At 48.7% G+C, this 21,383-nt stretch overlaps 1 protein-coding gene across 6 annotated transcripts; it reads left to right on the top strand.

The window, feature by feature from the left end:
- Positions 1-1,299: 1,299 nt before the first annotated feature.
- TMEM39B (transmembrane protein 39B) lies at positions 1,300-19,064 on the top strand (the record flags this gene model as incomplete). 6 transcript variants are annotated; one of them, XM_081225272.1, is made up of 9 exons in its annotated part: positions 1,300-1,413; positions 3,074-3,200; positions 3,713-3,932; positions 4,533-4,616; positions 4,936-5,090; positions 12,258-12,594; positions 13,504-13,691; positions 16,985-17,105; positions 18,622-19,064. In XM_081225272.1, 9 exons carry the CDS (start codon positions 1,410-1,412, stop codon positions 18,862-18,864), a joined length of 1,479 nt encoding a protein of 492 aa, XP_081081398.1. In that variant the 3' UTR covers positions 18,865-19,064. The 6 variants fall into 6 exon arrangements, with proteins under 6 accessions (XP_081081398.1, XP_081081400.1, XP_081081397.1 ...); XM_081225271.1 differs by lacking the exon at positions 1,300-1,413 and having other exon boundaries at positions 3,058-3,200; XM_081225273.1 differs by lacking the exons at positions 1,300-1,413; positions 3,074-3,200 and adding an exon at positions 4,335-4,417 and having other exon boundaries at positions 3,843-3,932.
- Positions 19,065-21,383: the final 2,319 nt, after the last annotated feature.

The following is a 21,383-nucleotide window of genomic DNA, read 5'->3' as shown; positions in this document are numbered from 1 at the left end:
GCCAATAATTATTTATTTATTTATTTATTTTTAAAAATGGATGTACAAACCCTCCAATAGCTCCCACCTCATTCAGAGTAAAAGCCACACGTCCATTCCTTCTCATGTCTGACTCTCATGTCTATTCCATTCCAAGCCACACTGGCCTCCTTGCTGTTTCTTAAACACACCAGCCATGCTTTTACCTAAGGGCCCTTCCAATGACTTTTCCCCTCTGCCTGGACTGCCCCCTTTCTCCAGATATCTGCAGGACTGACTCACTCATTTCCTTCAAGTGTTTGTGCAAAAGTCACCTTCTCAATGAAGCCTACTGACTACCCTGTTTAAAATTGCAACCTCCCATCCCCCTTTCCTGTTTTCCTCCACACTAATCATTCCCTTCTAACATACTGCAGGATTTACTAATTTTTTTATTCATCTCCTCCCATTTAACTGTAAGCTCAGTGAGTATCTATTAATTAAATATCTACTAAATCATTTAATTAACTGACTCTTGTTGTCTATTATGTGCCAAAGACTGTGCTAAGCAACAGAGGTACCAGATGATTGAGATATCTTATAGGTCTTATGAGGGAAGAAATCATAACGGTTACTAGTAGCAGCTCATTTATCGAGTGCTTCCTCTGTGTTAAGTGCTTGCCATATATCATAATAGTAATGACAGCGAACATTAATTAAAACAGACTCTGAAAAAAACAAAAACAGACTCTGTTCTACATGCATTATTTCACCTTATAGGCCACCAAGGCCTATAAGGTGAATATTACCAGTAAAGAGCAAGAAACAGGATTTCAAGTCTTGGAAATGTCAGAATCAGGAATTGAACTAAGATGGTGGAAGGATAGGGTCAGATGTGGTAAATAATTAGGACTTAGGGTCAGCAATAATAGGTGGAAGATTGGATGTGGGGGTAGAAGGAAATGGGGAAATAACTCCCAGGTTTTGACTGGGGTGGACCTAAGAGCAATAAGGCCAAAGAGAAAAGATGAAAGCCCAACTTGGGACGCGATGAGTTTGAGGCGCCGGAGGACCACTCATGGATGCAGGAACCGAGAGGCTATTCCGGCCCCCTCCCTCGGCCCTGAAGATGTGCTGGGAGAAGGCACGCAAGGTAAGAGCAGGAGGTGGGTTCCCCTCCCTCTCGGGTTTTTCAGCAGCAGCTGCAGGAAAGGCGTGGGGGACCGCGAGACAAAGAGCGCGCGGGACTGCCTTGGTCCGAGCGGCCCCTTTAAGAAGCGCGCCCCCAGCTTCTAGCCCGCCTTGTATGCAAATTTGGCGGCGAGGCGGGAGCGCGCAGCTGATACCAGGGGACTGGGCTGCGGCGGTTAGTCCTCTCCCGGCCGCCGTCGCCTCCGACATATTGCCCGCTGGAGCTGCGGCGGCGAAGCGGAGAGCGCCGGGGGGAGGAGATGGGTGAGCGGCGCGGGTCCAACTCGGCCCGGGAACGGGCGGGCTCGGGGGTTAGGACGGCCAAGCTGCTAATTGCTCCCCCACGCGGACAGGATCCCGGCGAGGGGGAGGGGGAGGGGATGTGGGCGTAGAGGGACCCCGCCCCCTCCTGTCGTTTTGCGGGTGGGGCTTCTGTTGTGGGGGCGGGACATCGGAGCGGTGGGAGGGGCTTCCAAATGCTGAGGCTCCCTGGGGGCTTTGGTGAGGACCCACTCTTCTGGGCTAGAGCGGGCCGAGGCTTAGCGGCGGGCGTGGCCTTAGTGCTAAGGGCGGAGCTCCTGAGCTGTAGGCCCCGGTGCAGGGGCAAACTTTCTGGGCAGTAGGGGCTTTGTACTGGCGAGGTGGGCCGGGAAGGAGACCTTCCAGAAGAAGGGAGCCCACTCTGGAGCCAGGCTTCTGGGCAGAGAGAGCTTTTATTGGCTTGTGGGCGGGTTTTATGAGCTGACAATTGTGTGTAGGCGGGGCTTCTGGGCTGAGGGGCTTCATGTGGGTGCAGAGCTTCTAAACAGAGGAGAGTGGGTGTGGGCAGAGCATCTGGACTGAGGGTGCCTGTGTGGGGTTTTCCAAGCCAGGTACAGTAGTGCATGAACAGAGCTTTGGGGCTGGGGGCTGTTTGGGGCAGAGCTCCCGGACAAGAACTTTTCCGAGACGTGTGGGAAAAGCTTCCAGGCTGAGAAGCTAGGGCAAGGGGTGTGTGTGTGTGGAGGCTGCTCTGCTGCCATGAGGAGGTATGAACAAGGCTATAACTTTGACTGGGACTGGGGTGGTGCCTTGGAGCTTTGTGCAGGACTTTTGTGCAGGGTGGTGCCTGGGAGCTTGGGCTAGACTGCTAAGCCTAGAGAAAGAGGTTGCAGGTCCAAGTTTTGGGTTCACAACCACACCGTTCTCCCTTGACACTGTGCTCAGGGCCTGGGTCCTGACCGTGAGAGTCCAGGATGCCCACTAAGCTGGATCTTGGGTCCTGGAGAAAAAACTTCAAGGGTGCCCATAGTTGTAAGCCTACAGGGAGTTGTAGTATCTGAAAGGAGCAGTGTACACCAGCGCTAAGAGCGCAGGACCCAGACCCCCAGACTACCTGTGACACAATGTAAACTGAGTTTACCAATCTGTGGAACCTTTCCAGATTCATTCCCTCATCAACAGTTATTGAGCACTTACTTCATGCTGGGCACTGTGGTAGGAGGAGGGGATACAACAGTGAAAAGGACAGATCAGGATAGTGACCTCACTGGCCTTCCATTCCAGTGGGAAAGATAGACAGTAAATATGTTAATAAATGAATAAGATGAAGAGTGAATTGTGAAAAAATATAGAAATAAGATAGAGAGTTATGGGGGCAGATACTTACGAAATGGCAGGGAATGGCTCTCCAGAGAGTACAACAAGTGCAGAAGGTAGCAGTAAGCTTGGTTTGCTCAAAGAGAGAAAGGCCAGGCTGGCTGAAGCATGGGGGCGAGGCAAGGAATGGTAGGAGATAAGTTGGAAGAGGTGGGCAGGGGCCAGATCATGGGTCTCTAACTGAGTGACAAAATGAGACAGCAGGTAACTGGCAGCGAGTATCATTGCTGTTGTCCTTGACATATACCCTCTGGCTTGAGGATCTACCTTATGTCGAGCCCTGCAGGAGGACGAAGAGGTCCCAACAGGACATCCTACTGTCGAAATCCACTCTGTGAGCCAGGATCCTCTGGGGGCTCAGGTGGGGGCCACACTTCCAGCTCATCAGTCACCAGTGTCCGTTCCCGCACCAGGTAAACTACTTTCTGTCTTTTGTGCCTCACTGTGTGCTCTCAGGAGCAATCTGGACAAAGCTCTCCCTGACTGGGCTCTAGGGTGTGATACCCTAGATGCCAGATGGGGGGCTTAAAGGGTGGGGAGCAGCAGAAAAGTCCCAGAGGGTGGTCAGTGGGACAGATGCAGTGGGACATAGTGTAATAAACCCGAAGGCCTGGATTCCAGTTACAGTTCTGCTTCTGATTTGCTGGTGGCTTGGACAAGTTGTCTCCCCTCTCTGGGCCTCCTTTTCTTCATCTATAAAATGGACCTAATAATTCTTTCCTTCCTGGGGAATGTTGGAAAGACTGAATCAGCTTATCAATAGGAAAAGGCTCTGTCAGCTCCTTTGTCTGACAGGCAGGATTAGGAGGACTCCATCCCTGCCCTGAGCTGCTTTTCTGGTCCTGCTCCGCAATCCTGTGCCCCAGAAGTGCTTCTTGGTAGGGTTCTCAGGTCAGCTCTTGATGTTGTTCCCTCCCACCCCCAGGAGCAGTTCTGGGACGGGCCTCTCCAGCCCCCCACTGGCCACCCAGACGGTCGTGCCCCTGCAGCACTGCAAGATCCCTGAGCTGCCAGTCCAGGCCAGCATTCTGTTTGAGTTGCAGCTCTTCTTCTGCCAGCTCATAGCCCTCTTCGTCCACTACATCAACATCTACAAGACAGTGTGGTGGTATCCGCCCTCCCACCCGCCCTCCCACACCTCCCTGGTAGGTGCCCAGCTAGGACCCGCGCTGTGTGTGTGTGTGTGTGTGTGTGTGTGTGTGTGTGTGATGTTTGGTTTTAGTTTAGCATAGCTTACGCAGAACCCTGTGTGTTTGGCCTCATGCTGGGCATGAGAGGTATAAAAAGAACAGGAAACTGATGATTCCTGAACGCTCACCCCTAGTGTGCTCAGCACCGCACTACACAGTGTAATGGTAGCAGAGATGAATCTGACTCAGATTTTGTCTAAAGGAGCACAGAGTCTTAAGTCCTGTGGGGGAGGTGAGTCACAGGCATACATGGCTGTTTCAAGGAGAGGAAAGAGCTCTGTGCAGAAGGAGAGGTGCAGGGGCAGGGGCATGGGTGATCAGAGCAAGAGGGCTCACACACCACTCTCTTGTCTCCAGGGACTGTCCCACTTTCCTCCTCTGGGTCCTGTTCTACTCCTCTAGGTATTTTCCTGGTCTGACTCAGCTGGAGGCCTATGAAGGTCAGAGAGTGGGGACAGTCCTGATGGAAAGGACTGGGCAGGGGGAGGTGGGTATGCGAAAAGCCCGTACACGGGCAGGGGGCCCACGTGACCCCCAGCCTCTGCCCCCTGACAGAATTTCCACCTGATCGACTTCAACTTGCTGATGGTGACCACCATTGTTCTGGGCCGCCGCTTCATTGGGTCCATCGTGAAGGAGGTGATTGGGTCCCAGAGGCTGGCCGGGGAACTCTGGGACTCCCCTTTACCCATGGGGGTACCAAGGAGGTGTGCCCAGCCCTTCAACCCTGAGGCATTTCCTTGGGGCTCCCTTTGAACTTGGTTGAAGAGTATTACATCCCATCGGCTCTTGGAGTTTCCTGGGCGTCGAGGGAGAGGATTCACCTTGCCAGGTTCTGCCCAGCCTGCTGCCCCACGTTTCCCCGGGCGGGATCACGGGCCATCCTGGGAGGGATTTGGGCACAGCCCCCATGACCTCCATCCAAGGCCCCATCCCGTCCTATCTCGCCCTGACCCAGGCTTCTCAGAGGGGGAAGGTCTCCCTCTTTCGCTCCATCATGCTGTTCCTCACCCGCTTCACCGTTCTCACGGCAACAGGCTGGAGTCTGTGCCGCTCCCTCATCCACCTCTTCAGGACCTACTCCTTCCTGAACCTCCTGTTCCTCTGCTATCCGTGAGTACCCCTCACTCCACCCCCTCACTGCCCAGCACCTGTTCCTGGCCTCTGCCCTGAGTGTGGCTGGGCACTGGGCCCCCCCTACCCAGTAGACTCACAGGCAGGCAGCAACAGTACTCTCTCACATTGTCTGACAATATCGTCCTGAGATCAGGACGATTAGCTTTCTTTTGAAGGAGCAGAAACTGAGACGGCAGGCATAATTTCCCCAAGGTGCCCTCAAGGGGGAGGTCAGAAGGGGACTCAGATCTGAGTGTATATCCCACAGCTCCTGAGGGGGTATGCACGGGCTTCATCTTCCTCTCTCTTCCTTTCCTCTCTCTCTGGTTCTTTCTCTTTCTCTGTCTCTTTGCATACCTTAGTGTTTATGTAGTCTCTCGGTGCCTCCCCCCAGGTCTGTATGCTTGCAAGCACCGGGGTGCGTGCATGTTTCTGTGTGGGTGTCTGTGCATGAAGCATGTGTGTGTGTGTGTGTATGTGTGTGTGTGTGTGTATGTATCTTCACATGCATATCTATATGTCCGTTTGTGTGTCTGCTTTGCTCACTCACTTCCTCCGTCTTGCCAGAACCCAGATTGTTGAGGATGGAAAGATAGTGTCTGGGAGGAGCACAGGTCTGCCCCTTTCTGGACTAGAATTGGGGAGAGCTTTGGCAAGATGTCCACTCTGGCTGTTTCTGGGCATTAACAGTAATTTCCCAACCCCTGGGCTTTCTGAGTCATGAACTTCCTCAGGCTGGGTTACCTCTGTTCCCTGGGAAGCTTCAGAGCTGGACACTCGTCTCTCCCCTGCGTGATCAAAAGGTCACTGTCATGGTAGGAGCCCAATCACACTTGCTTTAGTTATAACTAGTTTTTAATTATAAGAGTGATACATGTGTCATGTAACAATATTAAACTTTACAGAAGCTTTTAACATAGAAAATGGAAGTCTCACATAATCTCAGTCCTCCAGCAAACCATTATCTTGCAGCATGTCCTTCTAAATTTTTTCTGTGCAAGGACCCTCACATATACATTTTTTAAAATTTTTTATTTATTTATTTTTGGCTGTGTTGGGTCTTCGTTTCTGTGCGAGGGCTTTCTCTAGTTGCGGCGAGCGGGGGCCACTCTTCATCGCGGTGCGTGGGCCTCTCACTGTCGCGGCCTTGTTTCGGAGCACGGGCTCCAGACGCGCAGGCTCAGTAGTTGTGGCTCACGGGCTTAGTTGCTCCGCGGCATGTGGGATCTTCCCAGACCAGGGCTTGAACCCGTGTCCCCTGCATTGACAGGCAGATTCTCAACCACTGTGCCACCAGGGAAGCCCACATATACATTTTTTAAAAACAGAAAAATAGGGTTAATCTCTGTGCATGATAATGTATAATTTATTACACGTTCACGTAGTCATATAACTTGGATATTTTCCCATGGCAGTATATATGGGTCTGCCTCAGTTGTTTAAATGGCCCCATAGTATTCCACTGAATAGACTTTTCACAATTTTTTTTGTTTGTCTTCTGTTGGTGGACTTTTGAGTTGTTTCCAGCTTTTCCCTGTTGGAAACAATGAGGCAGGGAACATTCTTTTGCATACATCTTTGCACACTTGTCCAATATTTCTGTACAACAGATTCCCAGAAGTAGAATTATTGCACCAAAGGTATGTTTTACATTTTTGATAGATACTAACAAATGGCCCTCCAAGATGGTACTGATTAGAAATGTCAACAGTTGCCTTAATTTGACACTTTCTGGTTACTACTCAGACATCACCCAGTGTTCATATTTTGCTTTATTTTATATTATTTAATCTTTAAATTTTTATTAATATAAGACAAGTATATCATTAAAAAATCAAATGCAATAGTGCTAAAAAACTTGATGATGGAAATTCTCTGGTGGTCCAATGGTTTGGACTCCGTGCTTTCACTGCTGAGGGTGCGGGTTCGATCCCTAGTCAGGGATCTAAGACCCCACGAGGTGTCGTGTGGCAAAAAAAAAAAAAAAAAAAAGCTTATTATGAGAAACAGCCTTTAACCCCACCCTCCAGATTTTTAGTCCCACTTCTCAAAAGCAACCTCTTTTACTGTTTTTGGTTTTAAGTGTTCTCTGAGTTACCTCCATAATTCTAATATCCTTATGCTTTTGTTTATTTCTTTACACATTTATTTATTGATTTTATAATTGGGTAATAGGTTCACATCATTAAAACTGAAAAACAGATAAAAGAATGTAGAATGAAAAATTCTTCCCTTGACTCCTGTTTCCCAGCTACCCAGTTTCCCTTCTACTCTTAGAAGGAAGGGAACCTGACCACCACAAGAGGTAACCACCATGTTTCTGGTTTCTTGTATATCCTGGAAATGAATGTTCTGTGCATATACAAGCATACCACACACACACACACACACACGCACACACGCACACATGCACACATACATTGATTCCCTGCATTGACAGATGAAGATTTACTTCACCTTCCATCCGTACTGTTCCTAGTATTTGATAATTGTTATTCTTTTTAATTTTCTGTTGGGCCTCTTTTTCAATAATATGAGTATGCCTATGTTTTTTATTCCATCAACAATAGTCAGTGTCTTAATCCCTTTTATGTAAGAACATAACATTAGGAGCCCTGTCCATTGGCTTTTCCTCCCCTCTTCCTCCCATCACTTCCTGGCAGCTGTACTCTTATATTGTCATGCTTGACATTCACATTCTCCTATATAGCCACATTTAAGTCTTCCATTCTTTGTCTAAGGCTAATTTTAAAAATTAAAAACCAATAAGTGGCCTTGATATTATTATGAGTATGAAAATATTATTCACTGCAGGACCGAGTAGTGTGCATAGATGATATTCCTTCTCTATATTTACTGAATTATAATCTTGGGCCTCTTAAAAAAAGAATGTTCCTAGTGTCAAGGTCAAATGGTTTCTCTTTTCTTATATTCCATCAATTGCTTAAAACCATGCCACATTTTAGTTTGCTTCATATTTAGATAGTAACTTTCTTATATAGCTTTTTATTTTTCTTGGAGTTTCTAATTGCCTTTCTTTGTTCTTGTTGACAAAAGAATGACGGGCCTTCATCATATCCTCAAGTTTATCCAGCCTGTCAATCATACTACCTGTTGCCTGGAGTCCATTTTTACCCCCAAAGACATCCCTCCTGGAGCCCTCCATCCTCCTGGTCCAGTCTGGAGTGGTTGCTCTTTAAGCCTGCTATACAGCTCTCAGCCTGGGACTTCCTTTCTCTGCCCTCCTGGGTTGGATCCACTGTTTCTTGGACCCTGTGTCTTCCTCTTTCTTGGTTTTCTCCCTTATTTTGCTGAAGTGCATTATGAGGTAATTTTCTTAACAAGGGGTATATGGGAGGTATATACAGTCTTAGTCCTTGCATGTCTGAAAATGCCTTTATTCTGCCCTCATACTTGATTGATGGTTTGGCCAAATGTCGATTTCTAAGTTCAAATTCATATTCTCTCAGAATTTTGAAGATGTTGCTCCATTGTCTCTAGCATCCAATGTTTCTAATGAGAAGTCTCATGCTAGTTTGATTCCAGTTACTTTGTGGATGACTTGTTTTTTCCTTTCTGAAAGCTTTTGGGAGTATTCTGTTTATCTTTGGATTATTTGAAATTTCACAAGAATGTGTCTGATATGGAACTTTTGTCATTCATCTTATCAGTACTCTAGGACTTTTTTAACCTGGAGATTTGTGTATTTCTTCAGGTCAGGGAAATTTTCTCCTATTATTTCTTTGATAATATCTTCCCTTCCATTTTTTCTGTTCTCTCTGGGACTTCTCTGCGTCGCATGGTAGACCTCATAGATCGGTCATCTGTTTCTCTTATATTTTCCCTTATACTTTTCATCTTTCTCCCTTTCTTCCTCTCCCTCCATCCCTCCCTCCCCTCTTTCTTTCTCTCTCTGACTCTGTCTCTCTCTTTCTCTATCTTTTTCTCTCTCTTTCTTTTTATGTTGTCTTTAGGGGGATTTTCTCAACTTCATCTTGCAGATTTTTTATTGAGATTTTTTTCAGCAATCATATTTTTCATCTCTAAGTCCTCTTTCTTGATTTCTGATTGTTCTTTTCTCATAGCATTCTGTTCTTGTTTTAAAAATCTCTTATGTTCCCTCAATTTTGTCTTTCCACCAGGTCAATTTTTCTGTTTCATGCTGCTAGTTTTCTAAGTGTAGTTAGTTTCTTTGGTTGTCTGTTTACATTTAAGAGTGGAGGACTGAGTGGCTTGGAATGCATTTTCTCTCCCTCTGCCATTGTATATGTGAATGGGAGGTTTGACTGGGAATTCTAAGTATGTGGGCAGGGCACACTGACTGGTAGACTTTGCTTTAGGAAGAGTGAATGAGGTGCTAATTGTCAGGCTGTGGGCACCCATAGACCAGAAAGGGGAGGGAGGTATTACTCTAGGGTGCCCCCATTAGAGACCTCAGTTCTCCTCAGTTTATTCAGTTTCTTTAGAGAAGAATCTTTCAGGGCAGATTGTGTCAGGTTTGTAGGAGAATAAAGGGAGTGACTCATAAATGAACACAGATCTGTGTTTAATCCCATTTGTTCAGCCCTGCTTCTCACTTCTACCCTCTATCAAATGTGCCCACTTCAAGCCAGTCTCTCTTGGGTCACTCTGGGCAGATAAGCTCCTACCCCCATTGTAACCCTCTCATGGCACATTCTGGGTCTACGCTGTCTCATGGCACATTCTAGACCTACGCTATCCAGTTTAGTCACTTCTAGCTGCCTATTGTTATTAAACATTTGAAATAGGCTAGTTTTAACTGAAATGTGCCGTTAATGTAAAACGTACACTGGATTCTGAAGACTTAGTACAAAAAAAGAAAGTAAAATATCTCATTCATAAATAATGATTATATATTGAAGCGATAATATTGTGCCTATACTGGGTTAAGTAAAATAGAGTATTAAAATTAATTTCTTCTTTTTTTTTAATGCGGCTTCTAGAAAATTGTAAATTACATGTGTGACTCTCATATTTCTACTGGACAGCACTGCTCTAGATGATGACCTCCTCATCTGTCAACATGTTTCCATCTGCTGTCTCAATTTGTCAGAATCACTTATGTACTGATAACCCCCACTCCCATTCTCTTTGCCGATACGGATTTATCTTCTACTTTTATTTATTTACTCTCTGCACTGATACTGTCACGTCTAGGATGGAGAGGATGAAAGAGGATCTGCCATCTTGCACGTGAAGTTGTTTCTAACTTGTGACCTGTCAGAGCGGCTACTTGCTGTTACCAAATAATTTAATTGTATCGGCAGTCCTTCTTAGTGGCAAAGCCAAGAAGATTCTTAAGTACTTGTCCTTAAGGTTGAGTCTGAAGCCCTTGTATGTTCATGTAGGTGCCCCACGCCCTCATTCCCACCGAGTGCCCTGAAGAAGGTTTTGGGAATCCCATTTCAGTGTTCTTTTCTGTCCCATAGAACCATTGACCTCTTTCTTTTCTAAACAAAATTGTACTGATCTTCTACTTTAGGCCAGACACCATGCTGGGCATTGTTGCAAAGATTAAAAGAGAGTAATTATAAAAACACTAGCATAATGCCTGACTGAGCATAGAGAATCAGTACAAGCTAGGTAACTTAAGGCAAGTTAAGGAAACTGAGGCTCCTAGAGATTATATAACTTGCCCTATATCACAGCATTAGTAAGTGGCAGAGCTGGGATTTTAATCCTAGCCTATTTGACCCCAAAGGTTATGCTCTTCACCAGAATTCTCTAAGTTATCTTACTTGAACCTTACCCTAGGAGAAGTGGAAGCATTCCCATTTTATAGGCCAGAAAGCAAAAACCCAAAGAGGCTAATTATATGAGTGCCCAAGAACACTCATATATCCCTTCCTGGAAGTTCAGAATAAAGAAAGAGAACATTACTATAGATAAGAAAATGTAGCATTCTCACTGGCTCTGGCTCCTGGCAGCAGCCCAGGGACCCTTCTGGAGCTATGTCTGAGCGCCTGGGGAAATTGAGAGGCCCTAAGCTAAAACAAGGAGTGCCTGTCAAGAGCACCTATCATGACGTTCCATGTACTGTGCTTGGCACTTACCCACTTTAATGATCTACTCTTCTGGGCTATGGGTCTGTCTAGTTTTCTCCTTAAATGATATCAGCCACACACTCCATCTCTTAACTAATTAGCTCCAGCCCTGACCTAGGGGTACTCCTCAGGGGCAGTGGTTTGTACTGTTCAAGGGCCCATTTCAGTGCCTGGCACATAATAGACACACAATAAATATTGTTCCTGAACTGTCCTCCTCTGCAAGCTAAAGAGCTGCCCCCATGTGCACCCATGACAATGTCTACCTCTCCTTTGTGGTACCATGTATATTTTCAATTAATGAATTACTTGTAGTATTTGCTGAGTATCTGTCTTTTTTTTTTTTTTTTTTTTTTTTGCGGTACACGGGCCTCTCACTGTTGTGGCCTCTCACTGTTGTGGCCTCTCCCGTTGCGGAGCACAGGCTCCGGACGCGCAGGCTCAGCAGCCATGGCTCACGGGCACAGCCGCTCTGAGGCACGTGGGATCTTCCCGGACCGGGGCACGAACCCGTGTCCCCTGCATCGGCAGGCGGACTCTCAACCACTGTGCCACCAGGGAAGCCCTGAGTATCTGTCTTGATCACCGGTACCAGACAGTTCTGGATTTGAATCCCAGCTCTATTACTTCCTTACTAGTTGTGTGACCTTTCGGAATCCACTGCACCTGTCTGAGTCAAAGCTTCCTCAGCTGAAAAGGGCACAAACTAATAGTACCTAACACAGGTTAAGAGAAACAAAAGAAGAGAATGCATGTAAAGCACTTAGTACAGTATCTGGAGCACAGGTTGTGCCCAGTGAATGTGGACTGTTATGATTACTGCTGGGCAGCAATAGTGTGTGAGGGCCGGGACTCGTGTCTTGCTTCCTACTGTATACCTGCCGCTCAGCACAATGCTTGGCACGCACTTAGTGCTAATACATGGGTTGAATGACTGATCATTGGCTGGGAGGCTGGATGGCTAGAGGGTCCGGTAGAGTCTCCCCTCTGAACAGCCAGGAGAGCTAAAGCGCAGGAGGAAAGAAGATTCCCTTGGTGGTTAAGAGTTGGGATCCTGGCCCTTGGGCAGGCCTGCCCTCACCACTGTCTTCCCCAGCAGGTTTGGGATGTACATTCCGTTCCTGCAGCTGAACTGTGACCTCCGCAAGACAAACCTCTTCAGCCACATGGCCTCCATGGGTCCCCGGGAGGCTGTCAGTGGCCTGGCACGGAGCCGGGACTACCTGCTGACACTGCGGGAGACGTGGAAGCAGCACACGCGGCAGCTGTACGGCCCGGACGCCATGCCCACCCACGCCTGCTGCCTGTCGCCCAGCCTCATCCGCAGTGAGGTGGAGTTCCTCAAGATGGACTTCAACTGGCGCATGAAGGAGGTGCTGGTCAGCTCCATGCTAAGCGCCTATTATGTGGCCTTTGTGCCTGTTTGGTTTGTGAAGGTGCGTAGCTTGACCCAGGGAGGGAAGGGGCCTCACCCTGCTGCCTGCCCCCCAGGAGCCCTCTTGCCCGCATAAATAACTCTGCTGCTCTTGATGAGATGCCCATATGTGCTCCTGAGGGCCAGAGTGACTACTGCCTTCATTTTAGAGTGGAAAAAACAAGGCTCGCTGAATGGACATGGCCCGCACGAGGTCCCCCAGCCAGCGAGGGGGACGTGGCACTGTTGTTTGTAATACTTGGTAAAGGAAGGCGGTGACTTGGTGCTTCCGTGTGGCGGTTTTGGCACAGGCACGTCACAATGTCCTGCTTTGTCATTAAGTTCGAAAGGCAGGACTCATCCAGATCTGAGTGACTCCAAAGGCCTGTGCTCTCTCTCTGGCTTGTATGGCCATGTGGGAAGGTACCTCCCCAGCTGGCTTGACACATTTCTCTGAGGATGGGCTGCACTGAATGATTGGGGGTTGAGAGGACTTCATGTCCGTTGGGCACCTACAACCTGCTAGAACGTTGATGAGTATTATAATCCTCCTCACGCCTCTCAGAGGTGGTTACTCTTATCCTCATTTAACAGATGAGGAAGTTAGCCCAGAGAAGTGAAATGACTTGCCCAAGGTCACATAGTGACTAAGCAGCAGAGCCAAGATTTGAACTCATTTCTGTTGAACCCCAGAGCCTGTTCTCTGGCTCAGAGTGGGAACAATTTTTCTTTGTAGAAAACTGAGTAGTGGGCATAGGGTTTAAGCCCATGATTAAGCCACCTTTGTTAGGTGTTCAGTCCTTCGTCTCAGGCCACCCCGAGGTCTCTCTAGGGCTGTCTTGATCTCCGAGACAGATGGAATCAGGGATGGGGGAGGGAGTGAGGCCATTATGGGTATCCAAGGTCTCACCCCACCTCCCGCTGCCCCCAGAACACACATTACTATGACAAGCGCTGGTCCTGTGAGCTCTTCCTGCTGGTGTCCATCAGCACCTCGGTGATCCTCATGCAGCACCTGCTGCCTGCCAGCTACTGCGACCTGCTGCATAAGGCCGCTGCCCACCTGGGCTGCTGGCAGAAGGTGGACCCAGCACTGTGCTCCAATGTACTGCAGCACCCGTGAGTCTGCCCTTCTCTGCTTGACCCCAGCCCCCCCTGGTCAGTGTCTGGAGTCACTCACCTCCCTGCTCATCAACTCATTCATTCAATCAGCAAATAGTTATTGAGCGTGTCTTGTATGCTAGGCCTTGTGGCCAGAGTGGGATATGGCAGGGCCCAGGAAGGATATGTCTCCTGTCCTTGGGTAACTTGCAGTGTCTTGAAGATGGGAGGAAGGCAGGTGGTAAATTCATAGACTCATTGACTTTCTCATTCACTGACTTAGGTACTTGCTCATTGGCTGATGTGCTCATGCATTCACTCATTGCTTCCCTCCTTCCACTCACTCATCCATCCAATCATTGGCTAATGTACTCTTTCAGAAAGCATTTACTTCTACCTAAGCTGTCCCAGGCCTGGTGCTGTGTATTGGACAAAGGAGCTTGGACTTTGACCTATAGGCAGAGGGGAGCTATGGAGGGTTTTGAACAGTGGAGGGACCCATTCCAAGGTGTGCCTTAGAAACATCAGTCTGGTAACAGGGTATGGTGCTGTGTTAGTTGATGACATACCCTGGCCAGGGAAGAAAAGCCACAGGGAGGAAACGGCTAAGACGAGACCCCTTGAGGAGTTACAGTCTGGTGCGGGTGATAGCCATGTACACAAAGCGTTAGGATGAGTGGGGTGAAAAAGACCCAGCTGCAGGATGGCATTGCACTCAGAGCAGAGGCAGAAGTCACCCTGCTCAGGAGCCCTGAGGGGCTGGGCTGTCCTCCCCTCAGCCTGACCCATCCTTCCTGGTGCCTAGCATTTCTACAGCCCTTCGTCACCGTCTTTTTACCCCAGTTATGCTAATTTTCCTGCCTGTATCCCCCCATTAGACTGGAAGCTCCTCAAGGCTGGGACCATCTCTGAATCACATCTCAGTCTTGGGCCCAGCACAAGGCCCAGCCGAGAAGAGACCCCTAGGACAGGTTTGTAGAGATAGGCCCACAGAGATGCAAAGGGAGGCCTCAGAGGCCAAGCCTCCTGATGTTGGCCCTCCATGCCAGTCAGGGTCCCTCTCAGGCTCTGTCCAGGTGGTCCAGAGAGGGGATGGATATTGCCAAATGGGCTGAAGTGGGACTTGGCTTAGCCTAAGGCTCTGAGGGGAGCGGGGAGAAGAAAGAGAGTACATGGCTGAATATGAGGATAAACCTGCCCATGGCTCACCATGGTCTGCGGGTAAGATCCAGGCTCCTTCACGTGGCTTCCCATGACGAACTGACTCCTACCAGCCTTTCTGCTCCGTCTCTTCCCATGCCCCAACTCATACTCTGCTCTAGCCAGACCCAACCTCTTCGGATCCTCCAATTCTGTAGGTTCTTTTTTTTTTTTGGCCGCATTGGGTCTTCGTTGCTGCGCACAGGCTTTCTCTAGTTGTGGCGAGCGGGGGCTACTGTTTGTTGCGGTGCGCGGGCTTCCCATTACAGTGGTTTCTATTGTTGCGGAGCATGGGCTCTAAGCGCACAGGCTTCAGTAGTTGTGGCTCGCGGGCTCTAGAGTGCAGGCTCAGTAGTTGTGGCACATGGGCTCAACAGTTGTGGCGCACGGCCTTAGCTGCTCCACAGCATGTGGGATCTTCCTGGCCCAGGGATCAAGCCCGTGTTCCCTGCATTGACAGGCGGATTCTTAACCACTGCGCCACCAGGGACATCCCTGTATGTACTTTTGTATCCAGACTTTTGCCTATGATGCATGTTTTGCGTGGAGTGACCTTTCCAATTTTCTTTTCCTGTTTAATTCCTATTCATCCTTTAGCACTTTGCGTCCTCCAGGAACACATTCCTGACCACTCGGGATAGGTTCAGTGTCCCTGCCCTGCCTGTGCTCCCCCTCTGCTGTGTTTGCTTAGTTACTTGCCTGTCATTCCAAGACTAAAGCTCCTGGAGGTCAGGGTCCTTGTCTGTCAAGCACTCGGCCATCTCACTCCTGGCAAAATGCCTGGCTTGTGATAGGTCCAACAGCAAATTTTTTGTGTTTTTTGTATGTAAGCTTTTTTTAAGGCAGAATTTCCATACAGTGAAATTCACAGATCTTGAAGTGTACAATTCTTTGAGTTTTGATAAAGACATACACACCCATGTAACCCTTCCCCCGCCAAGATACAGAACATTTCCAGCCCCTCAGAAAATTTCCTTATGGCCCTTCCCAACGACCCCCTCCCCCTGGCAACCATCTTTTCATTTCATTTCACCATAGGTTAGTTTTGCCTATTCTACAGCTTCATGTAAATTAAATCATACAGTAGGCATTCTTCTTGGGTCCAGCTTCTTTCATTCAGCATATTGTTTGTGAGGTTCATCCATGTTGTTGCATATGACATGGTAACTTTTTTAAATGAAGGAATCAACAGGACAGGAGCATGAGATTGAGCTTCTTGTGGACAGTTATTCTCAGTCCTCTGGCCCAGGACCCTTAGGTTTCCTGGGAGATCTCAAAGAACAATGGAAGAAATTCACTGGTCCCACAACCTTATTCACGTGCTCTCTGGGGCGTCTCTGTGCCAGGCCTTGTGGCATGCTCCGAGGACACAGAAATGAACTGGACACCATCCCTTCCCCTTCAGCGCTCCGAGACTAGTGAGGGATACAGGGAAATAAATAAGTGACAACACACTGGGGAAAGTGGACCAGTAGCAGGAGATTCAGGGAGCATTTAAAAGATGCTGAACTCTGTGGGATAAGGCATCTGGAAGAGCAGTCCAGCTGGAGCGGGCACCTCATGAAGAGACAGGAGCAGTCAGGTGTGCTGGAGGAACTAGAGGCAGTTCTGGGTGGCTTGAGCAGGCACTATGTGGTGGGGGTCATGGAAGGCCACACTGGGACTCGGAGGCCATAACACATCGTTGGGGACTTGACTCCAGGGGCACCGGAAAGCCTTCAAAGGGTTTTGAGGAGAGACTAGTCAGGCTTGGCTTGGTGTTTCACAAAGACCACTCGGGCAGCTGTGTGGTGGACTGCTGGGAGGCTAGAAGTGAGACTGATGGGAGGCTAGATGAAGAAAATGACCCCAGGGAGGGAAAAGGGTTTTCTTGAAATCCCTCAGAGACATGGATGTCAGCCCTAAACCTTCCGACTCCCAGTGCAGTGAATTTCTTACAGTTCTTACCCATTTTACAGAAAAGGCAACTAAGACCCAGAAAAGGAAAGTCACTGTGTCTAAGTGATAGAAATGGGAGTAGAGCCCTGGTGGTCACCCCGTGCCCAGTCTTCTCACGTCCCCTTGTGTGGGTGAGCTGGGCATAAGGGGGTTTTGTCGGGCTGTGCCTCCAGGTGGACTGAAGAATGCATGTGGCCACAGGGCGTGCTGGTGAAGCACAGCAAGAACGTCTACAAAGCAGTGGGCCACTACAACGTGGCCGTCCCGTCCGACGTCTCCCACTTCCGGTTCCACGTGAGTCTCCTCCCCTGGGAAGGAGGGGTGGGGCCTGATCTAGAGGGCAGGAGGATCAGCTGGGCAGGAAGGTGATGTCATAGCAAGAGGCGGCTATTTTCAATATTTCCCAAATCCAAAAGAAGACAATGCACATGGGCAGCCCAAGGACAGCCATACAAATGATCCCTTCATAACTGTAGCTCACTTGGTACCAGATCTTTGAAAACATTGGGTGGAGGTAGAAAAGATGATACAACAAAAGGAGGGGTTCTTGGTGGTCAAAATAATTACACTCATCATTCCTTACTGTGTGCCAGGCACTGTGGTAAACACTTCCCATGCACCCTCCCATTCAGTCTTCACCAGAACCTTGTGTATGAAAGAAATACCAGGGCTGTCCTGGTTTTCAGGTACTGAAATCAGCTTAGAGAGTTTAACTTGTTCCAAGGGTGCCTTACTGGGAAACTTGGGAACTAATGGTAATGGCTCACGGAGTCAGTACTATGGAAAGGGCTGCTCAAAATCATCTGGGCTGGTGGTTTCCATTTTATTTACTTATTTTACTGTCAAAATCCTTTTTTCCAACTCAGTCAAACTAAAGTTCAGTATGTAGGACCTCATGGCGCTGCTCTGTTTGAAAGGGTTAGAACTCCCCTCACTTCCTGCTTACCACTGTGGTAGCCCCTAAAAGACCTCCTGGAACCTGGGGCTCTGAGGAACACAGTTTGAGGAATCATTGATCTGGGCTAACCTCTTCTTTTCCCAGTAGAGAAACCTGAGGTTCAGACAGGGAAGGGACTTGCCCAAGGTCCTACAGCCTGTCAGGTGCAGAGCTGAGCCTGGCGTGCTGGTCTCTCGGACTCCTGTTTCCTGGCACTTCCCCTGCCATCCTATAATCAGCTCTTGAGGTTTAGGTACCTTGGCCCCTGCAGAATCAAGATCCCTGGGCATCGATCGTTCTTTTAAACTGACCAGAAAAATTTTCTTAGTCTCTACACTCTACCTTGCCCTTTAGACACCAGGTAAGAGTGATGCGTCTCTGTGTCCCCTGGAAGCTTCTAGCCTAGCGGGGGATGCTACACATGAAATAGTAAATGACTCAAGCTTTATAGTCTATAATAACTTTCCATGCCTCTGTCATAAGATTCTGCTTTGTTCAGGCCTGACAGTATCCAGGAAGTCACATATAATAAGGTGTTGGTTTTCGACCAACAAAAGTTTGAGAGAACAAGCAGGACTTCTCAAGAACAGTTTCTGGGAGGAGGTGGAAGTTGATCCGGATCTTTTTTTTGTTTTTTTTGATCCGGATCTTAAACAGCTTCTGTGGGAAGCAGTAGTCTTGACAGAAGCAACACCACAAACAAAGGCAGAGAGATGGCGAGGTCCACGCCCAACCCTATGAAGTCTTCTTCCCCACCCAAGTCTGCATGGGGCCCGAGAGCTTGACCCCTTCCCTGGCCTACCCAGAACCCCCTTCCCAGAGGCAGGTTTCTGGAGCCCCCTTTCCAGTCCATGCCTACTCCTTCCTGGGCAGTTCTTTTTCAGCAAACCCCTGCGGATCCTCAACATCCTTCTGCTGCTGGAGGGCGCGGTCATCGTCTACCAGCTCTACTCGTTAATGTCCTCTGATAAGTGGCACCAGACCATCTCACTGGCACTCATCCTCTTCAGCAACTACTACGCCTTCTTCAAGCTGCTGCGAGACCGCCTGGTATTGGGCAAGGCCTACTCGTACTCGGTCAACCCCCAGAGGGACCTAGACCACCGGTTCTCCTGAGCCCCAGGGCAACCCAGGGACAGCATCCAGGCTTCAGCCAGGGGCTCCCTGGGAAGCGGCTGTTGGGGAGGGATGGGTGAGGGGCAAAAAAAAACAAAAAAAACAAAAAAAATCCACCAGAGCTTTGTATTTTTGTTACATACTGTTTCTTTCTTTGATAATTGATGTGATTATGAGGAGAAAAAAAAGTCCTATTTTTATACTCCCAATAAGCCTGTGTCCTGTATTTCTTTCTCCTTTTCTTGCCTGTCAGGCAGAGAGCAGAGGTGTGGGATTCTTGGCCAGGACACCCCATGTGTGGCTTCTGGGGCCCCTGTGAGCTCTGCCTTCTCCGGTGGAGAAAAGATGAGACACCCGAGGTCACCGTAGCATGGTAGCTGCTGCTGGCTGAATGTTCGCTGTGTGCCAGAGGCTGCTCTACGTGTATTACAGGCCTTGTCTTAATCCAGTTTTTATGACAACCCTAGGAGGTAGGTGCTGTCACTCCTACAGGTGAAAACAGGAGCTCAGGGAGCTATCTGTCATGACTTGCCCAAGGTAACACAGCTAAGAAGTGGTAGCGCTGGGTCCCAAAACCCTCTGAAAGATAACACTACTATCCCAGCAGAATGCGATGTACTGATTCCCAGCACGCAGTCACTGAGACCCTGCTCTGTGTCAGATGCCGAGGTAGATGGTGAAGATGCCAAGACACAGAAACAAACAAGTCACTACACTGAGAGGGGTATAACAGTTACAGGGTACAGAATAGCACGGGGGAGAGAACATTTAATGCTCTCTGGACTTCTTGGAGGAGGGGATAGTCTGAGTTGTATCGGCCGCTTCCTAGGTGGACAGGAGGGGGTAAAGGCGCTTCAAGCCGAGCAGTAGCATTCTGGGGTACTTGGAGGAGGTAAGCAGAAAGTGGTTCCTAGAGCAAGAAAGATAAGGAAAGTTGGGGGGAGGTGGGTTGGATCTGGAAAGGTCTGCAGGGACTGGATCAGGGAGGACCTATGGCTCTAGGCTAGGGAGGGTGTGTGAGCAAGGCCAAGGGCTTGAATGGAAACAAAGCCGCTTGGAAGGCCACCTGGCTTCTGTGGAGCATAGGATGGAGGGCTCAGGGGCTGGCAGGAGAGGAGACACGGTCATAGCCATTCATCTAGTCTGCCCGTGTCCCCTGAGCCCTTGTTTGGCTGCAAGTTATGCAGATGCTCCAATGGTGGTGTACAGGAGGCAGACACTGCAGCAAATGTTTGTGGTACCTCTGCTGAGGCAGGCATTGTGCCAGGCACTGGGACAGAAACAAAGATGAGGAAGATACCGTCCCTTCATAGACAACCAGGAGAGAGAGACACCTTGTGAACAACCTAGATTGCCAGTTGCTGAGGAAAATGTGTGTCCAGGGCACCGGGGAGCAGAAAGGACAGATAGTCTGACTCTGTCTGGAAAGACAGGCTTTTTCAAGAAGGTGGAAATTGTATTCGGTCTTGAAAGTGAGTAGTTCACCTCATAGTCAAGGGGGAAGGGAGGGCATTGCATTCCAAGCAGAGGAAAGAACATATGCAAAGGCACGAGAGAAGATAGGAGCATATTTGGGGGAATGTGGTTCCCCAGATATGGATGGAGCCCGGGTTACCTGGTAGAGAGTAGCCCAAGAAGCCAGTAAGGACCAGCCTAACGGTCAGATTGAAATGTTTGGGCATTCCCTAAGGCCGTTAGTAGGAAATCACTAAGCAGAGGACATGACAAGGTCTCTGCTTTTAAAGAGGTAATGGGTGCAAGTGGGAGAACCTGGAGGCACACCAGTGAGGAGGCAGGTAAAATAGACCAACAGAGAATGAAGAGGTCTGACCTTGAGCAGTGGCAGTAGGAAGAGAAAGATAACGCTCCCTTTCCTGACCCTGAGTCCTAGAATTGGCTTTTTGAGTTGTTTCCCTCAGTGGGCCAGGTACACAACTAGAGGTGGCAATTTGTTATGACAGGACCTGGGCTTCCAAAAGATAGCTCCCTCTTGGGACCAGTGACTTGAAGACATAGCCTTCCTCTTGTGTGTTGAGGTGGGGGACAGAAGGACCGGAATCCTATTATGCAGAAAGGGAGGTCTAATGTGTACCATGATTCAAAAGACACACGACGACAGGACTTCCCTGGTGGTCCAGCAGTTAAGAATCCGCCTTCCAATGCAGGGGACATGGGTTCGATCCCTGGTCGGGGAACTAGATGTCGCATGCCGCAACTAAGAAGTCCACATGCTGCAACTAAGAAGCCCACATGCCCCAACTAAAGATCCCGCATGCTGCAATTAAGGACCTGGCACAGCCAAAATAAATAAATATTTAAAAAAAAAAGACGCATGAACCTCAGAGCCTCAATTTCCTCATCTCTAAAAAGGGAGATCATATCCCTTCTTTTGTGTAACTCACAGATCTGTTCATTCGTTTGTTTATTCATTCAACAATTATTCATGGAGCAACTACCACGTGCCAGATGCTGTGCTAGGTGCTGGAGATCAGTGATGAACACTATGGAACCGACTTGTG

Source organism: Mesoplodon bidens (genome assembly GCF_964165515.1).
Source record: "Mesoplodon bidens genome assembly, chromosome: 2".
Taxonomy (NCBI): Eukaryota; Metazoa; Chordata; class Mammalia; order Artiodactyla; family Ziphiidae; genus Mesoplodon; species Mesoplodon bidens.
The sequence above is the reverse complement of the archived record's forward strand: the minus strand, read 5'-3'. Positions and strand labels throughout refer to the sequence as shown.